The following is a 21,555-nucleotide window of genomic DNA, read 5'->3' as shown; positions in this document are numbered from 1 at the left end:
TACAGAACATTCCCATCTCCCCCAAACCCCATTTGGGGGTGTCCAGACCCCCTTCACCCCCCGAATTCGGGGCTTGTAGGGCCAAGCCCGCCTCGAGCTTTGTGGGGTTTATGGGATTTGGGAAGGATCCCCGTCCCCCTCACCTTTCCCCGTGTCCCCCTTTTCTCCTGGCGGTTTTTGGGGCCGGAGCTTTGTGGGTTTGTAGGATCGGGGAAGGATCCGCTCTGCCTCTGCCCCCGGCGGGTTTTGGGGTCGGCGGGCCCCGCGGGCCGGGGCGGGGCCCCTCCGTTCCCGATAAGGGCCGGGACGCGGATCCGCCCCTCCCGGCCCGAATAAAGCGCTGATCTCATGCCCCGCGCGGCCCCAGAGCTTTGGGATCGGCCCCGGCTTTTGGGATCGTCTTTGGGATCGGCCCCGGGGCTCCGGGATCGGCCCCGGCTTTTGGGAGCGGCTTCAGGATCCGCTTTGGGATTCCCCCCCCGGGCTTCAGGACCGGCCGCGGGTTCAGCCCCGGCGCTCGGGATCGGCCCCAGGTACGGCCCCGCTGTCCCCGCGCTGTCCCCGCGCTGTCCCCGCGCTGTCCCCGCGCTGTCCCCGGGAATTTGGGGATCCCGGAGCCGCTTCCCAAAGATTCCCACGCTCCGAGGGGGGCGGGGCGGGGCAGGTGCGTCCCCACCCCCCGCGGGGACAGCGCGACACTCGGGGACTCGCGGTTCGTGGCTGCTGACACCGAGCGGGATGTGACCCTGGCGGGTGACAAAGGCTGGCGACAGCTTCTGGCGCGTGCTCGGTGTCCCCCGCGCTGTCCCCGCAGAGGGTGGCACGGCCAGGTCCCCCCGTGTCCCCCCGGCTGTGCCCAGCGGTGCCACCCCGCTGTCCCCCCGTGTCCCCCCGTGTCCCCAGGTCCCCGCGGCCATGACGCCGTACCGGCAGGAGCTGGAGAAGTACCGCGACATCGACGAGGACAAGATCCTGCAGGAGCTGTCCCCGGAGGAGCTGGCGCAGCTGGACGCCGAGCTGGCCGAGATGGACCCCGAGGTGGGCGCGGGGGACGGGCGGTGCCACACAGGCGGTGGTGACATGGGTGGTGGGTGGTGACACGGGTGGTGGTGACACGGGCGGTGGTGACACGGGCAGTGCCACACGGGCAGTGCCACAGGCAGTGGTGCCACACGGGCAGTGCCACACGGGCAGTGGTGCCACACAGGTGGTGGTGCCACACGGGTGGTGCCACGGGCAGCGGTGACACGGGTGGTGCCACACGGGTGGTGGTGACACAGGCGGTGCCACACGGGCGGTGCCACGGGCAGCGGTGACACGGGCGGTGCCACACGGGCGGTGCCACACGGGCGGTGCCACGGGCAGCGGTGACATGGGTGGTGGTGACATGGGCAGCGGTGACACGGGCGCTGTCCCCAGAACGTGCTGCTGCCCGCGGGGCTGCGCCAGCGCGATCAGACCCACAAGAGCCCCACGGGCCCCCTGGACCGGGACGCGCTCCTGCAGCACCTGGAGCGGCAGGCGCTGGAGGCCGAGGAGCGCCAGGACCTCGTGCCCTTCACCGGCGAGAAAAAAGGTCTGGGGACAGCGGGGACAGCAGGGGGACAGCCTGGGGACAGCCTGGGGACACGGAGGGGACACGGAGGGGACAGGAGGGGCCCGGGCCCCCAGGCTCGGGTGTATTTTATATTTAGCTCGGCCTCGCCAGCGGCTCAGGTGTCCTGGGCGAGCTGGGCCCCCGCCAGCCCCGGGCACGGCCACCAGCCCTGGCAGTGTCACCCCCAGGGACAGCAGTGCCAGCCCCGGGATGGTCACAACCCTGTGACAGCAGTGCCAGCCTCAATGAGGCCACCCCCACGATGCCACCTGAAGCCGCTTGTCCCGTGCCCCTGTCCCCAGGGAAGCCGACTGTCCCCATGTCCCCATGTCCCTGTCCCTGTCCCCAGGGAGGCCGTTTGTCCTCATGTCCCTGTCCCTGTCAATGTCCCCATGTCCCTGTCCCTGTCCCCAGGGAAGCCGTTTGTCCCCATGTCCCCATGCCCGGTGTCCCCCTGTCCCCAGGGAAGCCGTTTGTCCCCATGTCCCCATGTCCCTGTCAATGTCCCCATGTCCCTGTCCCTGTCCCCAGGGAAGCCGTTTGTCCCCAAGGCGGCGGCGCCGGCGCTGCCGCGGGAGGAGCAGGTGACGCTGGAGCCGGAGCTGGAGGAGGCGCTGGCCAACGCCACCGAGGCCGAGATGTGCGACATCGCCGGTGCGTGGGGACAGAGGGGACAGCGGGGACAGCGGGGACAGAGGGGACAGAGGGGACAGAGGGGACAGAGGGGACTGTGGGAATGGGATCAGGAATGGGATCAGGAATGAGGCCGAGATGTGCAACATCACCGGTGCGTGGGGACAGAGGGGACAGCGGGCTTGGGATTGGGATTCGAAATGGGATGGGAATGAGGACATGGATGGGGTTGGAATGGGGGTGGGATTTGTAAAGGATGGGGATTTCCATGGGATTTCCATGGATTTCCGTGGGATTTCTGTGGGATTTCCACTGGATTTCCATGGATTTCCATGGGATTTCTGTGGGATTTCTGTGGGATTTCCATGGGATGGGCTCTGCACAGGCCGGGATCCCCGCAGGGCCGGGAGCAGCACCAGGAAGGGCCTCGGCCGAGGGTAACGCTGTCCCCAAGGGCTGTGCCACACGTGTCACGGTGTCACTGCACACACCTGAGTGTCACACGTGTCACGGTGTCACTGCACACACCTGAGTGTCACACGGTGTCAGTGTCACCTGGGGAGGGACACCGAGCACGAGGCCAGCATGGCACACCTGTCCTTGCGTCACTGCACACACCTGAGTGTCACACGGTGTCACAGTGTCACTGTCACACACCTGAGTGTCACAGACAACCCTGTCACCCCTGTGTCTGTGTCACACACACCCCAGTGTCACACGCTTTGTCCCACAATGTCACCCATGTCCCCCCTCACCCTCTGTGTCCCCTCAGTTAAAGCAGCTCCGACCCCACCTCTGGCTCCCGGTGCCACCTCCCCGGGGGGACACGGGGGCCCTGTGTCCCCCTGTGACCCCAATGTCCCCAGTGTCACCGTGTGTCCCCGCAGCCATCCTGGGCATGTACACGCTGATGAGTAACAAGCAGTACTACGACGCCATCTGCAGCGGGAACATCTGCAACACCGAGGGCATCAACAGTGAGTGACACAGGGGACACGGGGACATGGGGACAGGGCATCAACAGTGAGTGACACAGGGGACATGGGGACAGGGCATCAACAGTGAGTGACACGGGGGACAGGGACATGGGGACAGGGCATCAACAGTGAGTGACACGGGGGACAGGGGGACAGGGCATCAACAGTGAGTGACACAGGGGACATGGGGACAGGGCATCAACAGTGAGTGACACGGGGGACAGGGGGACAGGGCATCAACAGTGAGTGACACGGGGGACAGGGGACACGGGGACAGGGCATCAACAGTGAGTGACACGGGGGACACGGGGACAGGGGACAGGGCATCAACAGTGAGTGACACAGGGGACATGGGGACAGGGCATCAACAGTGAGTGACACGGGGGACAGGGACATGGGGACAGGGCATCAACAGTGAGTGACACAGGGGACATGGGGACAGGGCATCAACAGTGAGTGACACGGGGGACAGGGACATGGGGACAGGGCATCAACAGTGAGTGACACAGGGGACAGGGACAGGGCATCAACAGTGAGTGACACAGGGGACAGGGGACAAGTGCCTCTACGGGGTGGTTGGGGCAGTATTTGGGGACCAAACTCGTATGTCCCTGAGCCCCATCCCCACGCTGTCCCCACGCTGTCCCAGGCGTGGTGCAGCCGGACCGGTACCGCCCGGTGCCGGACGAGCCCCCGAACCCCACGGACGTGGCCGAGACGCTGCGGCGGCTGCAGGACAACGACCCCGAGCTGCACGAGGTCAACCTCAACAACATCAAGGTGACACCGCCCCCAACGGGTCCCCAAAGTGTCCCCAGCGTGTCCCCAGGGGCGCCTGTGCAAGCCCCAGGGTGGGTGAAGGGGGGGTCCCCAAGGTGCCACCCCGGCCCCTGGGTGACCCCGTGTCCTGGGGGACATCCCCAGCCCTGTGGTGACCCCAAGTGTCCCCGGCTGTCCCCAGGACATCCCTGTCCCCACGCTCGAGGCCATCTGCCAGGCCATCAAGACCAACACCCACGTGCGCAGCCTCAGCCTGGTGGCCACGCGCAGCAACGACCTGGTGGCCAACGTGAGTCCCCACGTGTCCCCAGATGTCCCTGCACGGGTCCCCCCTGTGCCTGTCCACCCATCCCGGGGACACCAAGGACGGTGTCCCCATGGTGCCACTGTGGTGCCACTGTGGTGCCACCGGGGTGTCCCCAGGCGGTGGCCGAGATGCTGGAGCAGAACCAGAGCCTGCAGAGCCTCAACCTCGAGTCCAACTTCATCACCAGCGCGGGGATGCTGCGGCTGCTGGCGGCCATCGGGCGCTGCCCCTCGCTGAGCGAGATCCGCCTGGACAACCAGGTGACAGCGGGGACAGGGACAGTGGGGACAGGGACAGGGACAGCAATAGGGACAGCAGGGACAGGGACAGGGACAGCAGGGACAGCGGGGACAGCAGGGACAGGGACAGTGGGGACAGGGACAGTGGGGACAGCAGGGACAGCGGGGACAGGGACAGTGGGGAGAGCAGGGACAGCAGGGACAGCAGGGGAGGTGACAATGCCCTGACTGTCTCCAACCCTGCAGTGCCAGCGCCTGGGGGACACGGTGGAGATGGGGCTGTGACAGTGACTCTGACCCTGTCCCCAATGATGTCCCCAATGATGTCCCCGCAGTGCCAGCGCCTGGGGGACACGGTGGAGATGGCCATGGCAGCCACCCTGGAGCAGTGTCCCTCCCTGCTGAGGTTCGGCTACACCTTCACCCTGCAGGGCCCGCGGGCGCGCGCCGCCGCCGCCCTCACCCGCAACAACGAGCTCCGTGAGTGTCCCCAGGTGTCACCCGGGGGTTCCAGAGCTCCGTGAGTGTCCCCAGGTGTCACCCAGGGGTGCCAGAGCTCCGTGAGTGTCCCCAGGGTCCCCAGGTGTCACCGGGGGCCCCAGAGCTCCGTGAGTGTCCCCAGGTGTCACCCGGGGTCCCAGAGCTCTGTGAGTGTCCCCAGGGTCCCCAGGTGTCACCCAGGGGCCCCAGAGCTCCGTGAGTGTCCCCAGGTGTCACCCGGGGTCCCAGAGCTCCGTGAGTGTCCCCAGGGTCCCCAGGTGTCACCCAGGGGCCCCAGAGCTCCGTGAGTGTCCCCAGGTGTCACCCCAGGGTCCCAGAGCTCCGTGAGTGTCCCCAGGTGTCACCCAGGGGTGCCAGAGCTGAGCCCACCTTGGAGGGAGCTCCTGAATGTCCCCAAGTGTCACCAGGGCTGGGACTTTACCCTGACCCCCCCTTTTCTCTCCCCCCAGGTCGCCAACAGAAGAAATCCTAAAAATCCCCCCATGCCCACCCCGAGCTCAGGAACCGCTGGGAATAAAGTGGAAAAATGGTGGAAAAATGTCCCAAAAAATTCCCACTTTATTCCCGGGGCTCTGGGGACACTTGGGGACGCTTGGGGACCTCAGGCTGGTGGCAGTGGTGGCGGCTCCTCCTCGTCGGAGTCGAACTCGGCGTTCCCGTCCTTCACCCAATTCCCAGCGGGATCCTGGAGCCAGCCCCGGCTGGAACACAGGAAACGGGGTTGGGGGATTTTCTGGGACTTTGGGGAATTTCGGGAATTTTTCTGGATATTTTGGGGATATTTCGGGGGAGTTTTTGGGGGGATTTTTTGGGATTTTTCCCGGAACTCCCACCTCCCGACTCACCTGCGCAGGTGCAGGTGGTGCCGCAGGATCCGCAGCCGCTCCGGGCTCGGCCCCTCGGGACATTGGGAATTTCCTTCCTCGGAACTCCGGGAATTTCCTTTCCTTCCCCGCTTCCCGTCCTTGGGGGCGCCTGGGGGAGCGCGGGAGGGGCTGCTGGGAATCCCGGGAATGGGGAACTCCCGGGAAATCCCCTGGAACGGGCGGGCGGGGCCTCACTCACCCTCTCGGTGTGCGGGGCCGGGGGTCTCGGCATTCCCGGCATTCCCGGGGTTCGGCTCTGGCGGCGTCTGGGAATTTTTTGGGATCGTCCCGGGGATCCCGGCCCGGGAGCTGCTGCCCTTGGACCTGGCAGGGGGAAGGGAGAGGGGGTGAATCCCAGAACGTTCCCTTCCCTGGGAACCCCAGAACTTTCCCCGGTGTCCCTGGGGCCCTTTCCCAGCCTTTCCTGTTTGTTCCTGATTTTTCCTGGTATTCCTGGGTTCCTTTCCCATCTGCTCCTGTTTTCTTCCCATCCTTCCCCATCATTTCCCATTTTCCTGGCCCCTCACCTGTCTCTCCTGCAGCAGCTGTTGTACGGGGCCGTTCTCAGCAGAGCGCTCCGGGCCAGGCGGCGCGTCCGGGCCAGCAGCGGGGCCTGCTGGACACGCCCACTGAGACACGCCCACCTCAGGCCACACCCACATAAGGCCACGTGCACCCAAGCCCACGCCCACCTGAGCTGTGCCCATCGCAGCCACACCCGCCCGAGGCCACGCCCACCAAGACACGCCCACACACATCACATCCAACCAGGCCGTGCCCGCTTAGCACATGCCCAGAGGCCACGCCCCCATGGAAACCACACACCCACATAGGCCACACCCCCTTGGAGACCACGCCCATATTGTACCACACCCACAGAGACCACACCCTCCCAGGGACACACCCAAGTAGACCACACCCACATTGACCCACACCCACATCAAGCCACACCCACAGGGACCACGCCCTCCCAGGACACACCCACATTTAACCACACCCACATTAATCCAACCTTCAGGGACCACGCCCTCCCAGGGACACACCCACAGAGGCCACGCCCATTTGGTGTCACAGCCTTGGGGCCACGCCCAGCCCGGCCACACCCACCTGCACACCTGGGCCCCCGCCCGGGGCCTCCTGCGGGGTCACCTGGGGTCCCTGCGGGGTCACCTGGGGCCAGCGGGGCCGCCCGAAGGAACGGAGCAGGTCTGGGACAGTGAGGGGACAGTGAGGGGACAGGGACAGGGACTGGGACAGGGGGACAGGGACAGGGACACCGTGAGTGGGACAGGAGGACAGAGACAGGGCAAGGGGACGGGGACACCGTGAGGGGACACGGCCCGGGGACAGGGACATGGACAGGGGACATGGGGACAGGGTGAGGGGACAGGGACAGGGGGACAGGGGGAAGGGGACAGGCAGGGACACCATGAGGGGACAGGGCCAGGGGGACAGGGACGGGGACACGGACATGGGGACAGGGTGAGGGGACAGCACAGGTGACACAGGGACGGGTGACACAGGGCCAGGTGACACAGGGCCAGGTGACTCAGGGCCACCCCCACTCACTGTCCAGGTGCTTCCTGCCCGCGCGGTGCAGCAGCAGCGTCTGCAGAGTGTCACACACGGGGCGCTGGGGACAGAGCGAGCACGCCAGCCTGGGGACAGCGGGGACACTCAGGGACACTGGGGACAGCGGGGGCAGCGGGGACAGCGGGGGAGCCTCACCTGCCATCGCGCAGCAGCAGCGCCTCGTCCTCGGGGATGGCGCTGGCCAGCAGCTCAGCCACGCGGCGCCTCTGGGGACACGGGGCCACCACGGTCACCCCCGGCACCACACTGTCCCCAAACTGTCCCTAAACTGTCCCCACACTGTCCCTAAACTGTCCCCAGACTGTCCCCAGACTGTCCCCAGACTGTCCCCACCCAAAATATGCCCAAACTGTCCCCAGATTGTCCCCAAACCATCCCCAAACTGTCCCCAGACTGTCCCCAGCTAAATCATCCCCAAACTGCCCCCAAACTGCCCCCAAACTGTCCCTAAACTGGACAGCCCTGGGGAGAGCTGACGGGACAAAGTGGGGCCGGGGAGGGACCTGGGGGACTCGAGGGCACTGAGGGGACACAAAGGGACCCAGGGAAGGGTTGGGGGTCCCGGGGGGTTCAGGAAAGGGTTGGGGACACCCCGGGGAGGGAGAGGGGACACGAAGGGACAGAGGGAAGGGTTGGGGGCATCGAGGGGACAAAGGGGGACCCAGAGAAGGCCTCGGGGAGACCCAGGGAAGGCCTCGGGGACCCTCGGGGCTCAGGCCGCGGCCCGGGGGTGAGGCCGGGCGTGGCGGGGGAGGCCGGGGCTGGGCCTGGCGGTGCCAGGGGTGCCCGAGGGGTGCCCGGGGAGGGGTCCTGGGGGGTGCCGGCCCCACCTGCAGCGCCCCGAGCGGCCCCGGGTCGCTCTCGTCGCGCTTAAAGGACATGGCGGGCCCCGCTAGGCCGCGGTCTCCATGGCAACCGCCACCGCCGCTTCCGGGTAGCGCTTCCCAGGGGACAGCCGGCGGGGGAACCACCAATCAGCGAGCGCTCAGCGCGACCCCCGCGGCTTGATGGGAGCTGTAGTTCGAGCGTGGGGAGCTTCCGTGGGAATGGCGGCGGAGACGGCCCGGCGGAACTACAACTCCCAGGAGGGGCCGCGAGGCCGCGCCGGTTCGGCGGGGCCCGGGGCCGAGCGCTCCTCGTGAGCGGCGGGGCCGGGCCGGGAGCCCCGGGCGGGAGCCCCGGGCCGGGAGCCCCGGGCGGGCCATGGCGGGGAGCGGCGGAGCCGGGGCGGCCCCGCGGGAGCACCGCCTGCAGCCCGGGGACACCCTGCAGGGGCTGGCGCTGCGCTACGGGGTGACGGTGAGCGGCCCCGGGGGACACCGGGGGGACACCGGGAACAGGGAAGGCCCTGGGGGTCCCCAGGGGTCATCTAGGGCCCGTCCTGGCCCGGTTCGGTTCGCCTGCCCATCCTGGTCCGTGTCCTTATCCCTGTCCCCATCCCTGTCCCTGTCCCTGTACTGGTCCCGTTCCATCCCTGTCCCCGCTCTGTCCCCGCTCTGTCCCCGCTCTGTCCCCGTTCTGTCCCGGTCCCATCCCGGTCCCATCCCGGTCCCATCCCGCAGATGGAGCAGATCCAGCGCGCCAACCGCCTCTACTCCTCGGACAGCATCTTCCTGAGAGCCACGCTGCTCATCCCGGGACAGCGCGACAGCCCCGGGGACACCGGCGGGGACATTGCCGGGGACATTGCCGGGGACATTGCCGGGGACACCGGCGGGGACAGCCCCGGGGACACCCCCGGCCCCTCCCGGCGCGACCTCTCGGCCTCGGATTTCCTGCGGCGCTTGGACGCTGAGATCGGGCGCTGCAAGGAGGCGGCGGCGCAGCGGCTGCAGGGCCCGAGCTCCAGGTGGGAACTGGGGAAACCGGGGGGGAAAATCTGGGAAAAATCAGGAAAAAAATGGAGCAAACGGGGGGGGGGGGGGAAATCTGGGAAAAATCCGTGGCAAACTGGGGGGGAAAATCTGGGAAAAATCAGGAAAAAAATGTGGAAAAAAATTGAGGGGAAAATTGCGGTGAAACTGGGAGAAAATTGGGGGCAAAATCTGGGGGAAAATTAGGATAAAATTGGGGGGAAATTTGGGATGATACTGGGAGAAAATCGGGGAAAATTTGGGGGAAAAATTTGGGAGAAGATTGGGGTGAACCGGAGCTAAAAGGGAGGGAACCTTGTGGAGCACTGGGGTGTGGTGGCGCCGGGGCGGTGGCAGCGCCAGCCCGGCTGTCCCGGGTGTCACCGTCTGTCCCCGGTGTCCCCACAGCCCCGGGCCGGGCGGGGGCGGCCCCGGCCCCGCGTCCCCTCGGGGGGCCCGGCTGGGACCCCGACCCCTCACCAGGACCCCGCGGGCGGCCGCGCTCAGGGACAGCGAGGACGAGATCTTCACCTTGTGACAGCTGTGGGGACACTGGGGACACTGGGGACAGCGAGGACGAGATCTACACCTTGTGACAGCTGTGGGGACACTGGGGACACTGAGGATGAGATCTGCACCTTGTGACAACTGTGGGGACACTGGGGACACTGGAATGGGACATTGGAATGGGACACTGGAATGGGACATTGGGGACGCCCAGGATGAGATCTGCACCTTGTGACAACTGTGGGGACACTGGGGACACCCAGGACGTGACACTGAAGACACCTGGGATGTGACCCGGGATGTGACCCGGGAGGTGCCACCAGCAGGTGCCACTGGGATGTGCCACCGGGATGTGCCACCAGCAGGTGTCACCACCGCTCCTCGCTGCCAGGACCCCGAGGGGACACGGGGACTTTGGGGAGGTGTCCTGGTGTCCCCTCCTTGTCCCCGTTTGGGGCTGCAGGGACAGGGATGGTGACAGTGCCACCTCCCGCTGCCAGCTTGTAAATAAACCGGAGCATTGTCACCGGCCGGGCTGTGACACCCCTGGGGACAGGGACACACCCTGGGGACAGTGGGACACACCCTGGGGACAGTGTGACACACCCTGAGGACAGTGTCACATTCCCCTCCGCCTCCAGGGACATTTGGGGACATCGCAGCCCCAGCGGGGCTGGATCCCGGAATTCCCAAATCCCTGGGGAGAATCCAGATCCCGAAATTCCCAAACCCCGATCCCAAACCCCTCCAGGACCCCAAATCCCGAACCTCAAATTCCCAAATTCTCCACCCCCAATCCCAAATCCCCACCCCAGGATTTGGGACCCCTCCCAAAAACTCCCCATAAATCCCCCCCCTCCCCCACGGAAAAAGAACCCCCAAATCCCATAAAAAAACCCCAATCCCATAAAAAACCCCAAATCCCAAAAAAACCCCAAATCCCACAAGAAAGGACTCCAGACCCGGGGATCCTTCCCAGCTTCCAGCGCCCCCCGGGCTCTGTATTTATAATATTTATATTGGACCCGGGATCTGGGGGCAAAACCCGGGATTTGGGGCAAATCCGGGATTCTGGGGGCAAACCTGGGTTTTGGGGGGGATCCCGGGACTGCGGGGGTGCCACCCCCCGATTGTCACCGTGTCACCCCCGATTGTCACCGGGAGGGGACGGGGGGGACACCCGGGGGTATTTACAGCGGGGGGGGCAGTACGTACATATTTATAGGGGATTTTGGGGGGAAAAGGGGGAATTCCCAACAAAGTGCATTTGTCCGTCTGTCCGGCCGTCCGGGGGGAATTCCCGGCCGGAATTCCCTGGAAAATCTTCCGGGGGTTTGGGGGAGGGGAGGGAAATTCCAGCCCATCCCCCCCCTCCGGGTTAAAGGTGGGCGGGGGCGTCGGAGCCTGCAAGAGAAAGGGGAAATAATGGGGGAAATAATGGGGAAAATGGGAAATGAATGGGGGAAATAATGGGGGAAATGGGAAATGAATGGGGGAAATAATGGGGGAAATAATGGGAAATGAATGGGGGAAATACTGGGGGAAATAATGGGGGAAATAATGGGGAAAATGGGAAATTAATGGGGGAAATAATGGGGGAATAATGGGGGAAATGGGAAATTAATGGGGGAAATAATGGGGAAAATGGGAAATGAATGGGGGAAATAATGGGGGAAATAATGGGGGAAATGGGAAATGAATGGGGGAAATAATGGGGGAATAATGGGAATAATAGGAAATTAACGGGGGAAATAATGGGAAAATTAATGGGGGAAATGGGAAATGAATGGGGGAAATAATGGGGGAAATGAATGGGGGAAATAATGGGGGAAGTGGGAAATTACCGGGGCAATCATGGTGCTGTGGGCAAGGGCACAGGGAGGGGACACTGCAGGTGCCCCGGGGGCTCTCACCTGCGCCGGGGGTGGCAGTGCCACCGTGTCCCCCGTGTCCCCCGTGTCCCCCGTGTCCCCGCGGGGCCTGCGGCGAGCGCTGGGGGCTGGGGGGCGGCGGGGCCCGCCCGGGGGGGACACTGGGGACACTGGGGACGGTGCTGGGGACGCTGGGGACGCTGGCATGGCCACCCCGCAGGGAGTGCAGCAGCTGCTGGTGAGCGGCTTCCATGGCCTGCGGGGACAGGGACAGCTGGGGACAGCTGGGACACCCCAGTGTCCCCCCATGTCCCCATTCCAGGACCCCCTGAACGTCCCCATCCTCCCATCTGTGTCCCCAGTGATGTCACCCTGTCCCCAATGTCCCCAGTGTCCCCAGTCTCACCCTGAGGCTCAGCAGTTCCCATTGATGTCCCCAATGATGTCCCCAATGATGTCCCCAGTGTCCCCATTGCTGTCACTCACCCTGAGGCTCAGCAGTTTCCCCCTCAGCTTCTCCAGGGTCCCCAGGATCAGCTCCGTGTCCCCTTGCGTGTCCCCAGGGGTGTCCCCAGAGCTGTCCCCGATGTCCCCAGGGGTGTCCCCGGTGTCCCCTCCCGGCCGGGGGGGTCCCGTGGGGAGGCTCAGGTAGAAGAAATTCCCTGCAGGAGGGACAGGGGACATCAGGGGACATCAGGGGACACCAGGGGACATCAGGGGACATCAGGGGACACCAGGGGACATCAGGGGACATCAGGGGTGGCCCCACAAGGGCTCCTGGTGGCCCCCGAGGGTGTTTCTGATGGCCCTTCTGGAGATTCTGGTGTCCCCAAGGGGACATTTGGTGTCCCCAAGGGGACTTTTGGTGGCCCCGGGGGAGGATTTGGTGGCCCCAGAGGATTTTTGGTGGCCCTGAAGGGGTTTTTGGTGCCCCCAAAGAGTTTTTGGTGGCACTTTTTGGGTTTTTGGTGGCCCCAAATGGTTTTTGGGGGCCCTTTCTGGGCTTTTTGTGGATCTTTTTGGGATTTTGGTAGCCCTTTTGTGATTCTGGTGGCTCATTTGGGTTTTTGTGGCCCTTTTTGGGTTTTTGTGGCCCGTTTTGGGTTTTTGGTGTCCCTTTTGTGATTCTGGTGGCCCTTTTCGGGTTTTTGGGGCCCTTTCGGGGTTTTTGGGGCGGGGGGAGGGGCCGGTTACCCTCGGCGCTGGCTCCGCCTCCTTCCCGCAGCTCGGGCTCTGATTGGCTGCAGCCGCGCAGGGGCGTGGCCTCCTCCGGCCCCTCCTCCTGGGCTGGGCCCCCAAAAAAGGGGGGGCGGGAGGGGAAGGGGGAGCGCCCACCACCGGAATGCGGTAATTAGCACCCAATTGGTTAATTAGCACCCAATTAGCTCATCAGCACCTCAATTAGTTCATTAGCACCCCCAATTAGCACCCAAAATTAACTGGCACCCGAAATCAGCACCCCGAAGTTAATTAGCACCCCTAATTAGCACCCAGCACCCCAAAATCGGCACCCGAAGTTAATTAGCACCCAGAATTAGCAACCCAAATTAATTAGCGCCCAGCACCAGAAAGAAGCACCCCAAAATACCAAAATTAGTGTTCAGAACCCCAAATTAGAACCCAAAATTCATCAGAACCCGAAATTCATTAGCACCCCAAAATCAGCACCCAAAACTGATCAGCACCCAGAACCCCAAATCAGCACCCAAAATTAATCAGCACCCAAAATTAATCAGCACCCAAAATTAGCACCCAGCACCCAAAGCTGGGACCCAAAATTGGCACCCAAAAGCAGCACCCCAAAATTGGCACCAGCACCAAGACCCAAATCAGAACCCCAAAATCAGCACCCAAAATCAAAATCCAAAATCAAAATCCCAAAATCAGAACCCCTAAATCAGCACCCCAAAATCAGAACCCCAAAATCAGAACCCCAAAATCAAAACCCCAAAATCAGAACCCCAAAATCAGAACCCCAAAATCAAAATCTCAATATCAGCGCCCCAAATAAGAACCCCAAAATCAGCACCCCAGAATCAGCACCCCAAATGAACACCCTGAAATCAACACCCAAAAATCAGCACCGAAACCCAGAACCCGAAATCACGAACCCGAAATCAGCACCCAGGGAATGAGACCCCAAATCTGGGAAAAGGGCTGGGAATGAGACCCCAAATCCCAAAAAGGAGCAGGGAATGAGACCCCAAATCCCAGAGAGGGACAGGGAACGAGACCCCAAATCCTGGAACGCGGCCCCAAATCCCAGCAGGGATCCCATCAGGCACTGCAGGGAATTCCCATCGATTGCCCCACAAATCCCACCCCAAATCTCCCAAAATTCTCCCAATCCTACCCCGAATCCACCCCAATTCTCACTCCAATTCCTGCCCCAAATCCCCCCAAATCCCACACAAATTCCTGCCCCAATCACCCCAAATCCCTGCCCCAATTCCCCCCGATTCTCACCCCAAATTCGCGCCCCAGTCCCTCCCAAATCCCACAGAAATTCCTTCCCCAATTACCCCCAAATTCCTGCCAAAAATCCCCCCAAATTCCTGCCCCAATTTCCCCCAAATCCCACACAAATTCCTGCCCCAATTTCCCCCAAATCCCACACAAATTCCTGCCCCAATTTCCCCCAAATCTCCCCCAATTCTCACCCCAAATTCCTGCCCCAATTTCCCCCAAATCCCACACAAATTCCTGCCCCAATTTCCCCCAATTCTCACCCCAAATTCCTGCCCCAATTTCCCCCAAATCCCCCTTTACCTTTCCGGTTGATTCGGATCCCGTTGGGCTCCAGCCCCTCCGGCCCTTCCCGACCGGACCCCGGGAATTCCCAGCCGGACGTGGCCGAGTCCTGGCTGGACACCGGGAACTCCTGACTGGACATCCCAGAATCCTGGCTGGACACTGGGAATTCCCGGCCAGACCCTGGGAATTCCCAGCTGGACATCCCGGAATCCCGGCCGGACGAGGTCGAGTCCTGGCCGGACATTGGGAATTCCTGGCCGGACACTGGGAATTCCTGGCTGGACACTGGGAATTCCCGGCCGGACATTGGGAATTCCTGGCTGGACGTTGGGAATTCCTGGCCGGACATTGGGAATTCCTGGCCGGAGCCCCGGGGGTCACTGCCCTGTCCCGAGGCCGCTCCGGCCGTGGGGGTCTGTCCGTCCTCGGGGTCGGGATCCCGGCCCGGCCGGAGCCTCTGGACAATCAGGAGCCGCAGGGTCTCCACTGGGAGCGGGGAGGGAAAAATGGGATTTGGGGTTTCCCAAGTGGAATGGAGGAAGGAAAACTGGGGAATTCGGGATTTTCCCCAGGGAACAGAGGGAGGAAAAAGGGGGATTTGGGGTTTCCGCAGGGAATGAGGAAGGACACTGGGGGAATTTGGGATTTTGGCATTTCTCACCGTCCTCCAGCGCTGCCTCCAGCACTCCAGTGCTCCCGGGGCATTTGGGGGCTCCCGGGGCGGGGTCGGGACCCCCCGGGATGGGGTCAGGGTCCCCCCGGGCGGGGCCGGGGTCCCCGGGGTCGGGGTCAGGGTTGGGGTCCCCCAGGTCGGGGTCACTGTCCCCGTCCCCGTCCCCGTCCCCGTCCCCATCCCTGTCCCCATCCCCGGCCCCGTCCCGGGCCCCTCGCGGCTCCTCCAGCAGCTCCTGCAGCGGCCGGGCCCGGCCCGAGGGCTCGGGGTCACTGCCACCTGTGGGACAGGGACAGGGACAGGGACAGGGGTCACTGCCAGCTCTGGGACAGGGACAGGGACAGCAGGGACAGGGACAGGGACAGGGGTCAATCACTGCCAGCTCTGGGACAGGGACAGGGACAGGGACAGGGGTCACTGCCAGCTCTGGGACAGGGACAGGGACAGCAGGGACAGGGACAGGGGTCACTGCCACCTGTGGGACAGGGACAGGGACAGGGACAGGGGTCACTGCCAGCTCTGGGACAGGGACAGGGACAGCAGGGACAGGGACAGGGACAGGGGTCAATCACTGCCAGCTCTGGGACAGGGACAGGGACAGGGACAGGGGTCACTGCCAGCTCTGGGACAGGGACAGGGACAGCAGGGACAGGGACAGGGGTCACTGCCACCTGTGGGACAGGGACAGGGACAGGGACAGGGGTCACTGCCACCTGTGGGACAGGGACAGGGACAGGGACAGGGGTCACTGCCAGCTCTGGGACAGGGACAGGGACAGCAGGGACAGGGGTCAATCACTGCCACCTGTGGGACAGGGACAGGGACAGGGACAGCAGGGACAGGGGTCAATCACTGCCAGCTCTGGGACAGGGACAGGGACAGGGACAGCAGGGACAGGGGTCAATCACTGCCAGCTCTGGGACAGGGACAGGGACAGCAGTACCTGAGGAGCAATCCTCGGGCTCGGTGTCTCGCGCCAGCTCCGGGGACATGGCGGGGTCCGGCAGCAGCAGGCTGGGAACGGGAACGGGAACGGGAACGGGAATGGGAATGGGAACGGGAACGGGAATGGGAACGGGAATGGGAACAGGAATGGGAATGGACGGGAATGGGAATGGGACAGGGCCAGGGCCAGGCAGCCCCGAGCCCCCACCCCAGGGACCCTCTGGGGACACCAGGAACCGCCTGGGCTCCATCCCATTCCCAACCCAATCCCATTGCCATCCTCATTCCCATTCCCATTGCCATTGTCATTCCCATCCTCATCCCCATTCTGATTCCCATTATCCCCATTATTCACATTATCCCACTCCCAATCTTCCCACCATCCCCACCATTCCCACCATCCATCCCCACCATTCCCATTATCCCCACCATCCCCATCATTCCCATTCCCATCTATTCCCACCATTCCCATTATCCCACCATCCCCACCATCCATGCCCGCCATTCCCATCATTCCCATTCCCATCCATCCCCACCATTCCCATTATCCCATCATCCCCACCATCCCCACCATTCCCATTATCCCCGCCATCCCCGTCATTCCCATTATCCCCACCATTCCCATTCCCATCCATCCCCACCATCCCCATTATCCCGCCATCCCCACCATCCATCCCCGCCATTCCCATTTTCCCACCTGGCGGCTCCGTTCCCGCTGCCCTCGCTCTGTCCCTGTTTCGGTGGCCCCGGGAGGCTCCTGGTGGCCCCTTGCACTGCCTGCTCCAGCAGCTGCATCCACCTGCAATTCCAGGCGGGAATCACGCACGGGAATTCCAGCTGGGAGCCCCGGCCCTGCCCGGGGCATTTTCCAGCCCATCCCAGGGAGTGTTCCAGGATTTCCCCTCACGTGTTCTTCTCCGAGGACGTCAGTGCCACCAGCTCGTAGATTTGGGGTCCCAGCTCTGAGGTGCAGATGATGAACAGGGCGCGCTTGTCTGGGGGGAGAGATAAGAATGCCCAAAATTCCTCCCATTCCCGGCCCCCCAAAACTCCCAAAATTCCTCCCATTCCCGGCCCCCCAAAACTCCCAAAACTCCTCCCATTCCCAGCCCCACAGTTCCCCAGAATTCCCGGAATTCCAGGGTTACCTGTGGCCATGGAGCAGATGAGCAGGAGCTGAGCTCCAGGACAGGGCTGAACCCCCATTTCCCCCCAAACCCCTCCTTTTTTACACAAAACCCCCATTTTCCCCCCAAACCCCTCCTTTTTTACACAAAACCCCCATTTTCCCCCCAAACCCCTCCTTTTTTACACAAAACCCCCATTTTCCCCCCAAACCCCTCCTTTTTTACACAAAACCCCCATTTTCCCCCCAAACCCCTCCTTTTTTACACAAAACCCCCATTTTCCCCCCTGAAAACCTGCAGAATTCCCAAAATTCCGTCCAAAATTCGCGGAGTTCTGGGATTTTCCCTGCCCACAGAGCACTGAGCTGATGACAGGGCTGAGGCCCCATTTTTTTACACAAAACCCCCATTTTTTTACACAAAAACCCCATTTTTTCACACGAAACCCCCATTTTCCCCAATTTCACTCCCAGAATTCCCAGAATTCCCGGGATTCCCGTATTTCCTGCTCCCACCTGTGGCCACGGAGCGCACGAGCAGCGAGCTCAGCTTGAGCACGGGGCTGAAGCTCTGCTTGGTGTCGGCGGCGCCGCCCAGGCCGCCCCGGCTGTGGCACTTGAGCAGCCAGCGCTCGTCCTGGCGCTGCAGCAGCACCAGCAGCTCCTCCAGCAGCAGCACGTGCAGCTCTGCGGCATCCACGGCGGGTCGGGCATGCGTGGGGATTTTGGGGGATTTTTGGGGATTTTTGGGGATTTTATTTGGATTTTTGGGGATTTTTTGGGGATTTTTTTGGGATTTTTTTGGGGGGTTTTGGGGGATTTTTTGGGGATTTTATTTGGATTTTTGGGGATTTTTTTGGGGATTTTTTTGAGATTTTTGGGGTTTTTTTGTGGGTTTTGGGGGATTTTATGGGGATTTTATTTGGATTTTTGGGGATTTTTTGGGGGGTTTTGGGGGATTTTTTGGGGTTTTTTTTTGAGATTTTTTGGGAATTTTTTGGGGTTTTGGGGGATTTTTGGGGATTTTTTTTTTATTTTTGGCGATTTTTTAATTTTATTTTTATTTTTGGGGGTTTCTTGGGGGATGTTTTATTTTTTAATTTTTGGGGCTTTTTTGGGGATTTTTTTGGGGGGGAGAATTGTGATTTTTTTTTTCACTTTTTGGAGGATTTTTTTTTATTTTGTGGTATTTTGGGGTTTTTTTTTTGGGGGGGGATTTTTTTTTCTTGTGATATTTTAGTGATATTTTTTCAGTTTTTGGAGGATTTTGTTTTTAATTTTGGGGGACTTTTTTTGTGATTTTTGGGGATTTTTTTGTGATTTGTGGGGATTTTTTTTGGTGATATTTTAGTGATTTTTTTTTTTTTTTTTCAGTTCTTGGGGGAAATTTTTGGGATTTTTGGATCCCAGGCCATCCCAGTCCCTCCCAGTTCCCCCCAGTCCGTACCCACGCTCTTGTCCTTGCCCACTCTCCAGGCCAGGGGTCCCTCGTGGATCATCCGGTGCGAGGTCAGGTCCAGGTTCTGCAGGACCAAAACCCATGGGAAACGCCCAAAAACCCACGGAAACGCCCCAAAATCCACGGGAAACACCCAAAAACCCATGGGAAACACCCCAAAACCCATGGGAAACACCCAAAATCCAGGGGAAACACCCCAAAATCCAGAGAATCACTCCAAATCCATGGGAAACGCCCCAAAATCTATGAACAACACCCCAAAATTCAGGGGAAAAAACCCCAACAATTGCTTTTTTCCCGTGTCATTTTTCCACTGGGGCTGGGATTCATGGGAAAAGGGGAAAAACCAAGGGATTCCCATGGAAAATCGGGGGATTCCCATGGAAAACCAAGGGATTCCTATAAAACTCAGGGGTTCTCCAGGGAAAGCCGGGGTGCAGAAATGGGGATTCCCATGGAAAAATGGGAGATTCCCTTAAAAGCCAGGGTTTGTTCCCCATGGAAGGGCAGGGTGTGGAAATGGGGATTCCCATGGAAGGGCAGGATGCAGAAATGGGGATTCCCACGGAACAATGGGGGATTCCCATAAAATCCAGGGTTTGTTCCCCATGGAAGGGCAGGGTGCAGAAATGGGGATTCCCATGGAAGGACAGGGTGCGGAAATGGGGATTCCCATGGAAGGACAGGGTGCAGAAATGGGGATTCCCACGGAACAATGGGGGATTCCCATAAAATCCAGGGTTTGTTCCCCATGGAAGGGCAGGGTGCAGAAATGGGGATTCCCATGGAAGGACAGGGTGCGGAAATGGGGATTCCCACGGAACAATGGGAGATTCCCTTAAAAGCCAGGGTTTGCTCCCCATGGAAGGGCAGGGTGCAGAAATGGGGATTCCCATGGAAGGACAGGGTGCGGAAATGGGGATTCCCATGGAAAAATGGGAGATTCCCTTAAAATCCAGGGTTTGTTCCCCATGGAAAGCCAGGGTGCGGAAATGGGGATTCCCATGGAAAAATGGGAGATTCCCTTAAAAGCCAGGGTTTGCTCCCCATGGAAAGCCAGGGTGTGGAAATGGGGATTCCCATGGAAGGACAGGGTGCGGAAATGGGGATTCCCACGGAACAATGGGGGTTCCCTTAAACCCCGCGGGTCCCCAAGGCCGTCTGGGCGCAGCAGCAGCAGCCCCGGGCCCCCAGGAGCCCCCGTTTTCCCAGGAGAACGGGCAGGGTACCCGGAATTCCGCGGCCAGGGGGTTGCTGGTCCTCTCCAGGGCCGAGGTGTCCAAGCGCCGCTGGTGCTCCTGCAGGCGCTGCCGGTTCTCGGCGCGGCGCACGGCCTCGTTCACCGCCCGCAGCACGTCCCGGCTCTGCTCCCGGGCACGGAGCAGCTTCTGCTGCTCTGCCGAGCCCCCTGGGAACAGGAAATGCAGGGGAAAATCCATGGGATAATGGGGGAAATCCAGGGGAAAATCCAGGGGATAACGGGGGAAAACGGGATTGTCATTGATCCCACACCCGCAGCACGTCCCGGCTCTGCTCCCGGGCATGGGGCAGCTTCTGCTGCTCTGCCGAGCCCCCTGGGAACAGGAAATCCATGGATAATGGGGGAAATCCAGGGGAAAATCCAGGGGAAGATCCATGGGATAATGGGGGAAATCCAGGGGAAAATCCATGGCATAATGGGGGAAATCCAGGGGAAAATCCAGGGGAAAATCCATGGGATAATGGGGAAAATCCAGGGGAAAATCCAGGGAAAAATGGGATTGAGATCATTGATCCCACACCCGCAGCATATTCCGGCTCTGCTCCCGGGCACGGAGCAGCTTCTGCTGCTCTGCAGAGCCCCCTGGGAATGGGGAAAATCCATGGATAATGGGGGAAATCCAGGGGAAAATCCAGGGGAAAATCCATGGGATAATGGGGAAAATCCAGGGGAAAATCCATGGGATAATGGGGAAAATGGGGAAAATCCAGGGAGAAATCCAGGGGAAAAAAGGGCATTAGTAGGGGAAAAATGGGGGTGGTAATGGGCACAGCTTCTCCTGCTCCAGGGAGCCCGCTGGGAACGGGGGAAATCCAGGGAAAAACCCATGGGATAACGGGAAAAACCATGGAAAGATCCAGGGAAAAAATGGTGGGGAAAAATGGGGAAAATCCAGGGAAAAACCCATGGGATAACGGGAAAAACCCATGGAAAGATCCAGGGGAAAAATGGTGGGAAAAACCCATGGGATAACGGGAAAAACCCATGGAAAGATCCAGGGAAAAATGGTGGGGAAAAGCAGGGCAAACCATGGAAAATGCAGGGAAAACCATGGAATTTACAGGGCAAACCAGGGAAAATCCAGGGCAAACCATGGAATTTACAGGGCAAACCGGGGGATGAACAGGGGATGGGCAGGGGGTGAACAGGGGTGGGCAGGGGGTGAACAGGGGTGAACAGGGGTGAACAAGGGATGAACAAGGGGTGAACAGGGGTGGGCAGGGGTGAGCAGGGGTGGGCAGGGGTGAACAGGGGTGAACAGGGGGTGAACAGGGGATGAGCAGGGGATGAGCAGGGGTGAACAGGGGTGAACAAGGGGTGAACAGGGGTGGGCAGGGGTGAACAGGGGATGAGCAGGGGTGAACAGGGGTGGGCAGGGGGTGAACAGGGATGAACAGGGGTGAACAGGGGGTGAACAAGGGGTGAACAGGGGATGAGCAGGGGATGAACAAGGGGTGAACAGGGGATGAGCAGGGGATGAACAAGGGGTGAACAGGGATGAACAGGGGTGAACAGGGGATGAGCAGGGGATGAACAGGGATGAACAGGGGTGAACAGGGGGTGAGCAGGGGATGAGCAGGGGGTGAACAGGGGATGAACAAGGGGTGAACAGG

The 21,555-nt window shown here is 61.3% G+C and overlaps 4 protein-coding genes across 4 annotated transcripts in view; 2 read left to right on the top strand and 2 right to left on the bottom strand.

Moving 5' to 3' along the window:
- The first annotated feature begins 384 nt into the window (after nucleotides 1-384).
- TMOD4 (tropomodulin 4) lies at nucleotides 385-5,584 on the top strand. Its single transcript, XM_066568040.1, has 10 exons — nucleotides 385-533; nucleotides 904-1,038; nucleotides 1,420-1,576; nucleotides 2,129-2,251; nucleotides 3,118-3,207; nucleotides 3,857-3,987; nucleotides 4,169-4,276; nucleotides 4,411-4,554; nucleotides 4,869-5,013; nucleotides 5,484-5,584. The coding sequence occupies exons 2-10, from the start codon at nucleotides 916-918 to the stop codon at nucleotides 5,504-5,506; spliced, it is 1,044 nt and encodes a 347-aa protein (XP_066424137.1). The 5' UTR covers nucleotides 385-533; nucleotides 904-915; the 3' UTR covers nucleotides 5,507-5,584.
- On the bottom strand, nucleotides 5,565-8,398 carry SCNM1 (sodium channel modifier 1). The gene is made up of 8 exons (XM_066568042.1): nucleotides 8,324-8,398; nucleotides 7,629-7,699; nucleotides 7,470-7,558; nucleotides 7,008-7,108; nucleotides 6,428-6,513; nucleotides 6,100-6,224; nucleotides 5,880-6,009; nucleotides 5,565-5,735 (listed from the first exon to the last, which is right to left on the bottom strand). The coding sequence occupies exons 1-8, from the start codon at nucleotides 8,372-8,374 to the stop codon at nucleotides 5,636-5,638; spliced, it is 753 nt and encodes a 250-aa protein (XP_066424139.1). The 5' UTR covers nucleotides 8,375-8,398; the 3' UTR covers nucleotides 5,565-5,635.
- Nucleotides 8,399-8,649: 251 nt separating this feature from the next.
- Nucleotides 8,650-10,384, top strand: LYSMD1 (LysM domain containing 1). Its single transcript, XM_066568046.1, has 3 exons — nucleotides 8,650-8,792; nucleotides 9,056-9,342; nucleotides 9,755-10,384. The coding sequence occupies exons 1-3, from the start codon at nucleotides 8,697-8,699 to the stop codon at nucleotides 9,882-9,884; spliced, it is 513 nt and encodes a 170-aa protein (XP_066424143.1). The 5' UTR covers nucleotides 8,650-8,696; the 3' UTR covers nucleotides 9,885-10,384.
- A 438-nt stretch (nucleotides 10,385-10,822) lies between these two features.
- ARHGEF11 (Rho guanine nucleotide exchange factor 11) overlaps nucleotides 10,823-21,555 on the bottom strand; it is a 36,523-nt gene continuing 25,790 nt past the window's right edge. The window contains exons 29-40 of the mRNA XM_066568048.1: nucleotides 19,911-20,089; nucleotides 18,670-18,745; nucleotides 17,739-17,909; nucleotides 17,004-17,091; nucleotides 16,794-16,895; nucleotides 16,095-16,165; nucleotides 15,140-15,430; nucleotides 14,494-14,964; nucleotides 12,919-13,011; nucleotides 12,211-12,386; nucleotides 11,698-11,980; nucleotides 10,823-11,257 (exon numbers count right to left, since the gene is read on the bottom strand). Of these exons, the coding sequence (XP_066424145.1) occupies nucleotides 11,232-11,257; nucleotides 11,698-11,980; nucleotides 12,211-12,386; nucleotides 12,919-13,011; nucleotides 14,494-14,964; nucleotides 15,140-15,430; nucleotides 16,095-16,165; nucleotides 16,794-16,895; nucleotides 17,004-17,091; nucleotides 17,739-17,909; nucleotides 18,670-18,745; nucleotides 19,911-20,089 (2,027 nt within the window). The 3' untranslated portion in view covers nucleotides 10,823-11,231. The remainder of the gene's footprint in view (nucleotides 11,258-11,697; nucleotides 11,981-12,210; nucleotides 12,387-12,918; nucleotides 13,012-14,493; nucleotides 14,965-15,139; nucleotides 15,431-16,094; nucleotides 16,166-16,793; nucleotides 16,896-17,003; nucleotides 17,092-17,738; nucleotides 17,910-18,669; nucleotides 18,746-19,910; nucleotides 20,090-21,555) is intronic.

Source organism: Molothrus aeneus, chromosome 31 (assembly GCF_037042795.1).
Source record: "Molothrus aeneus isolate 106 chromosome 31, BPBGC_Maene_1.0, whole genome shotgun sequence".
Classification (NCBI taxonomy): domain Eukaryota; kingdom Metazoa; phylum Chordata; class Aves; order Passeriformes; family Icteridae; genus Molothrus; species Molothrus aeneus.
The sequence above is the reverse complement of the archived record's forward strand: the minus strand, read 5'-3'. Positions and strand labels throughout refer to the sequence as shown.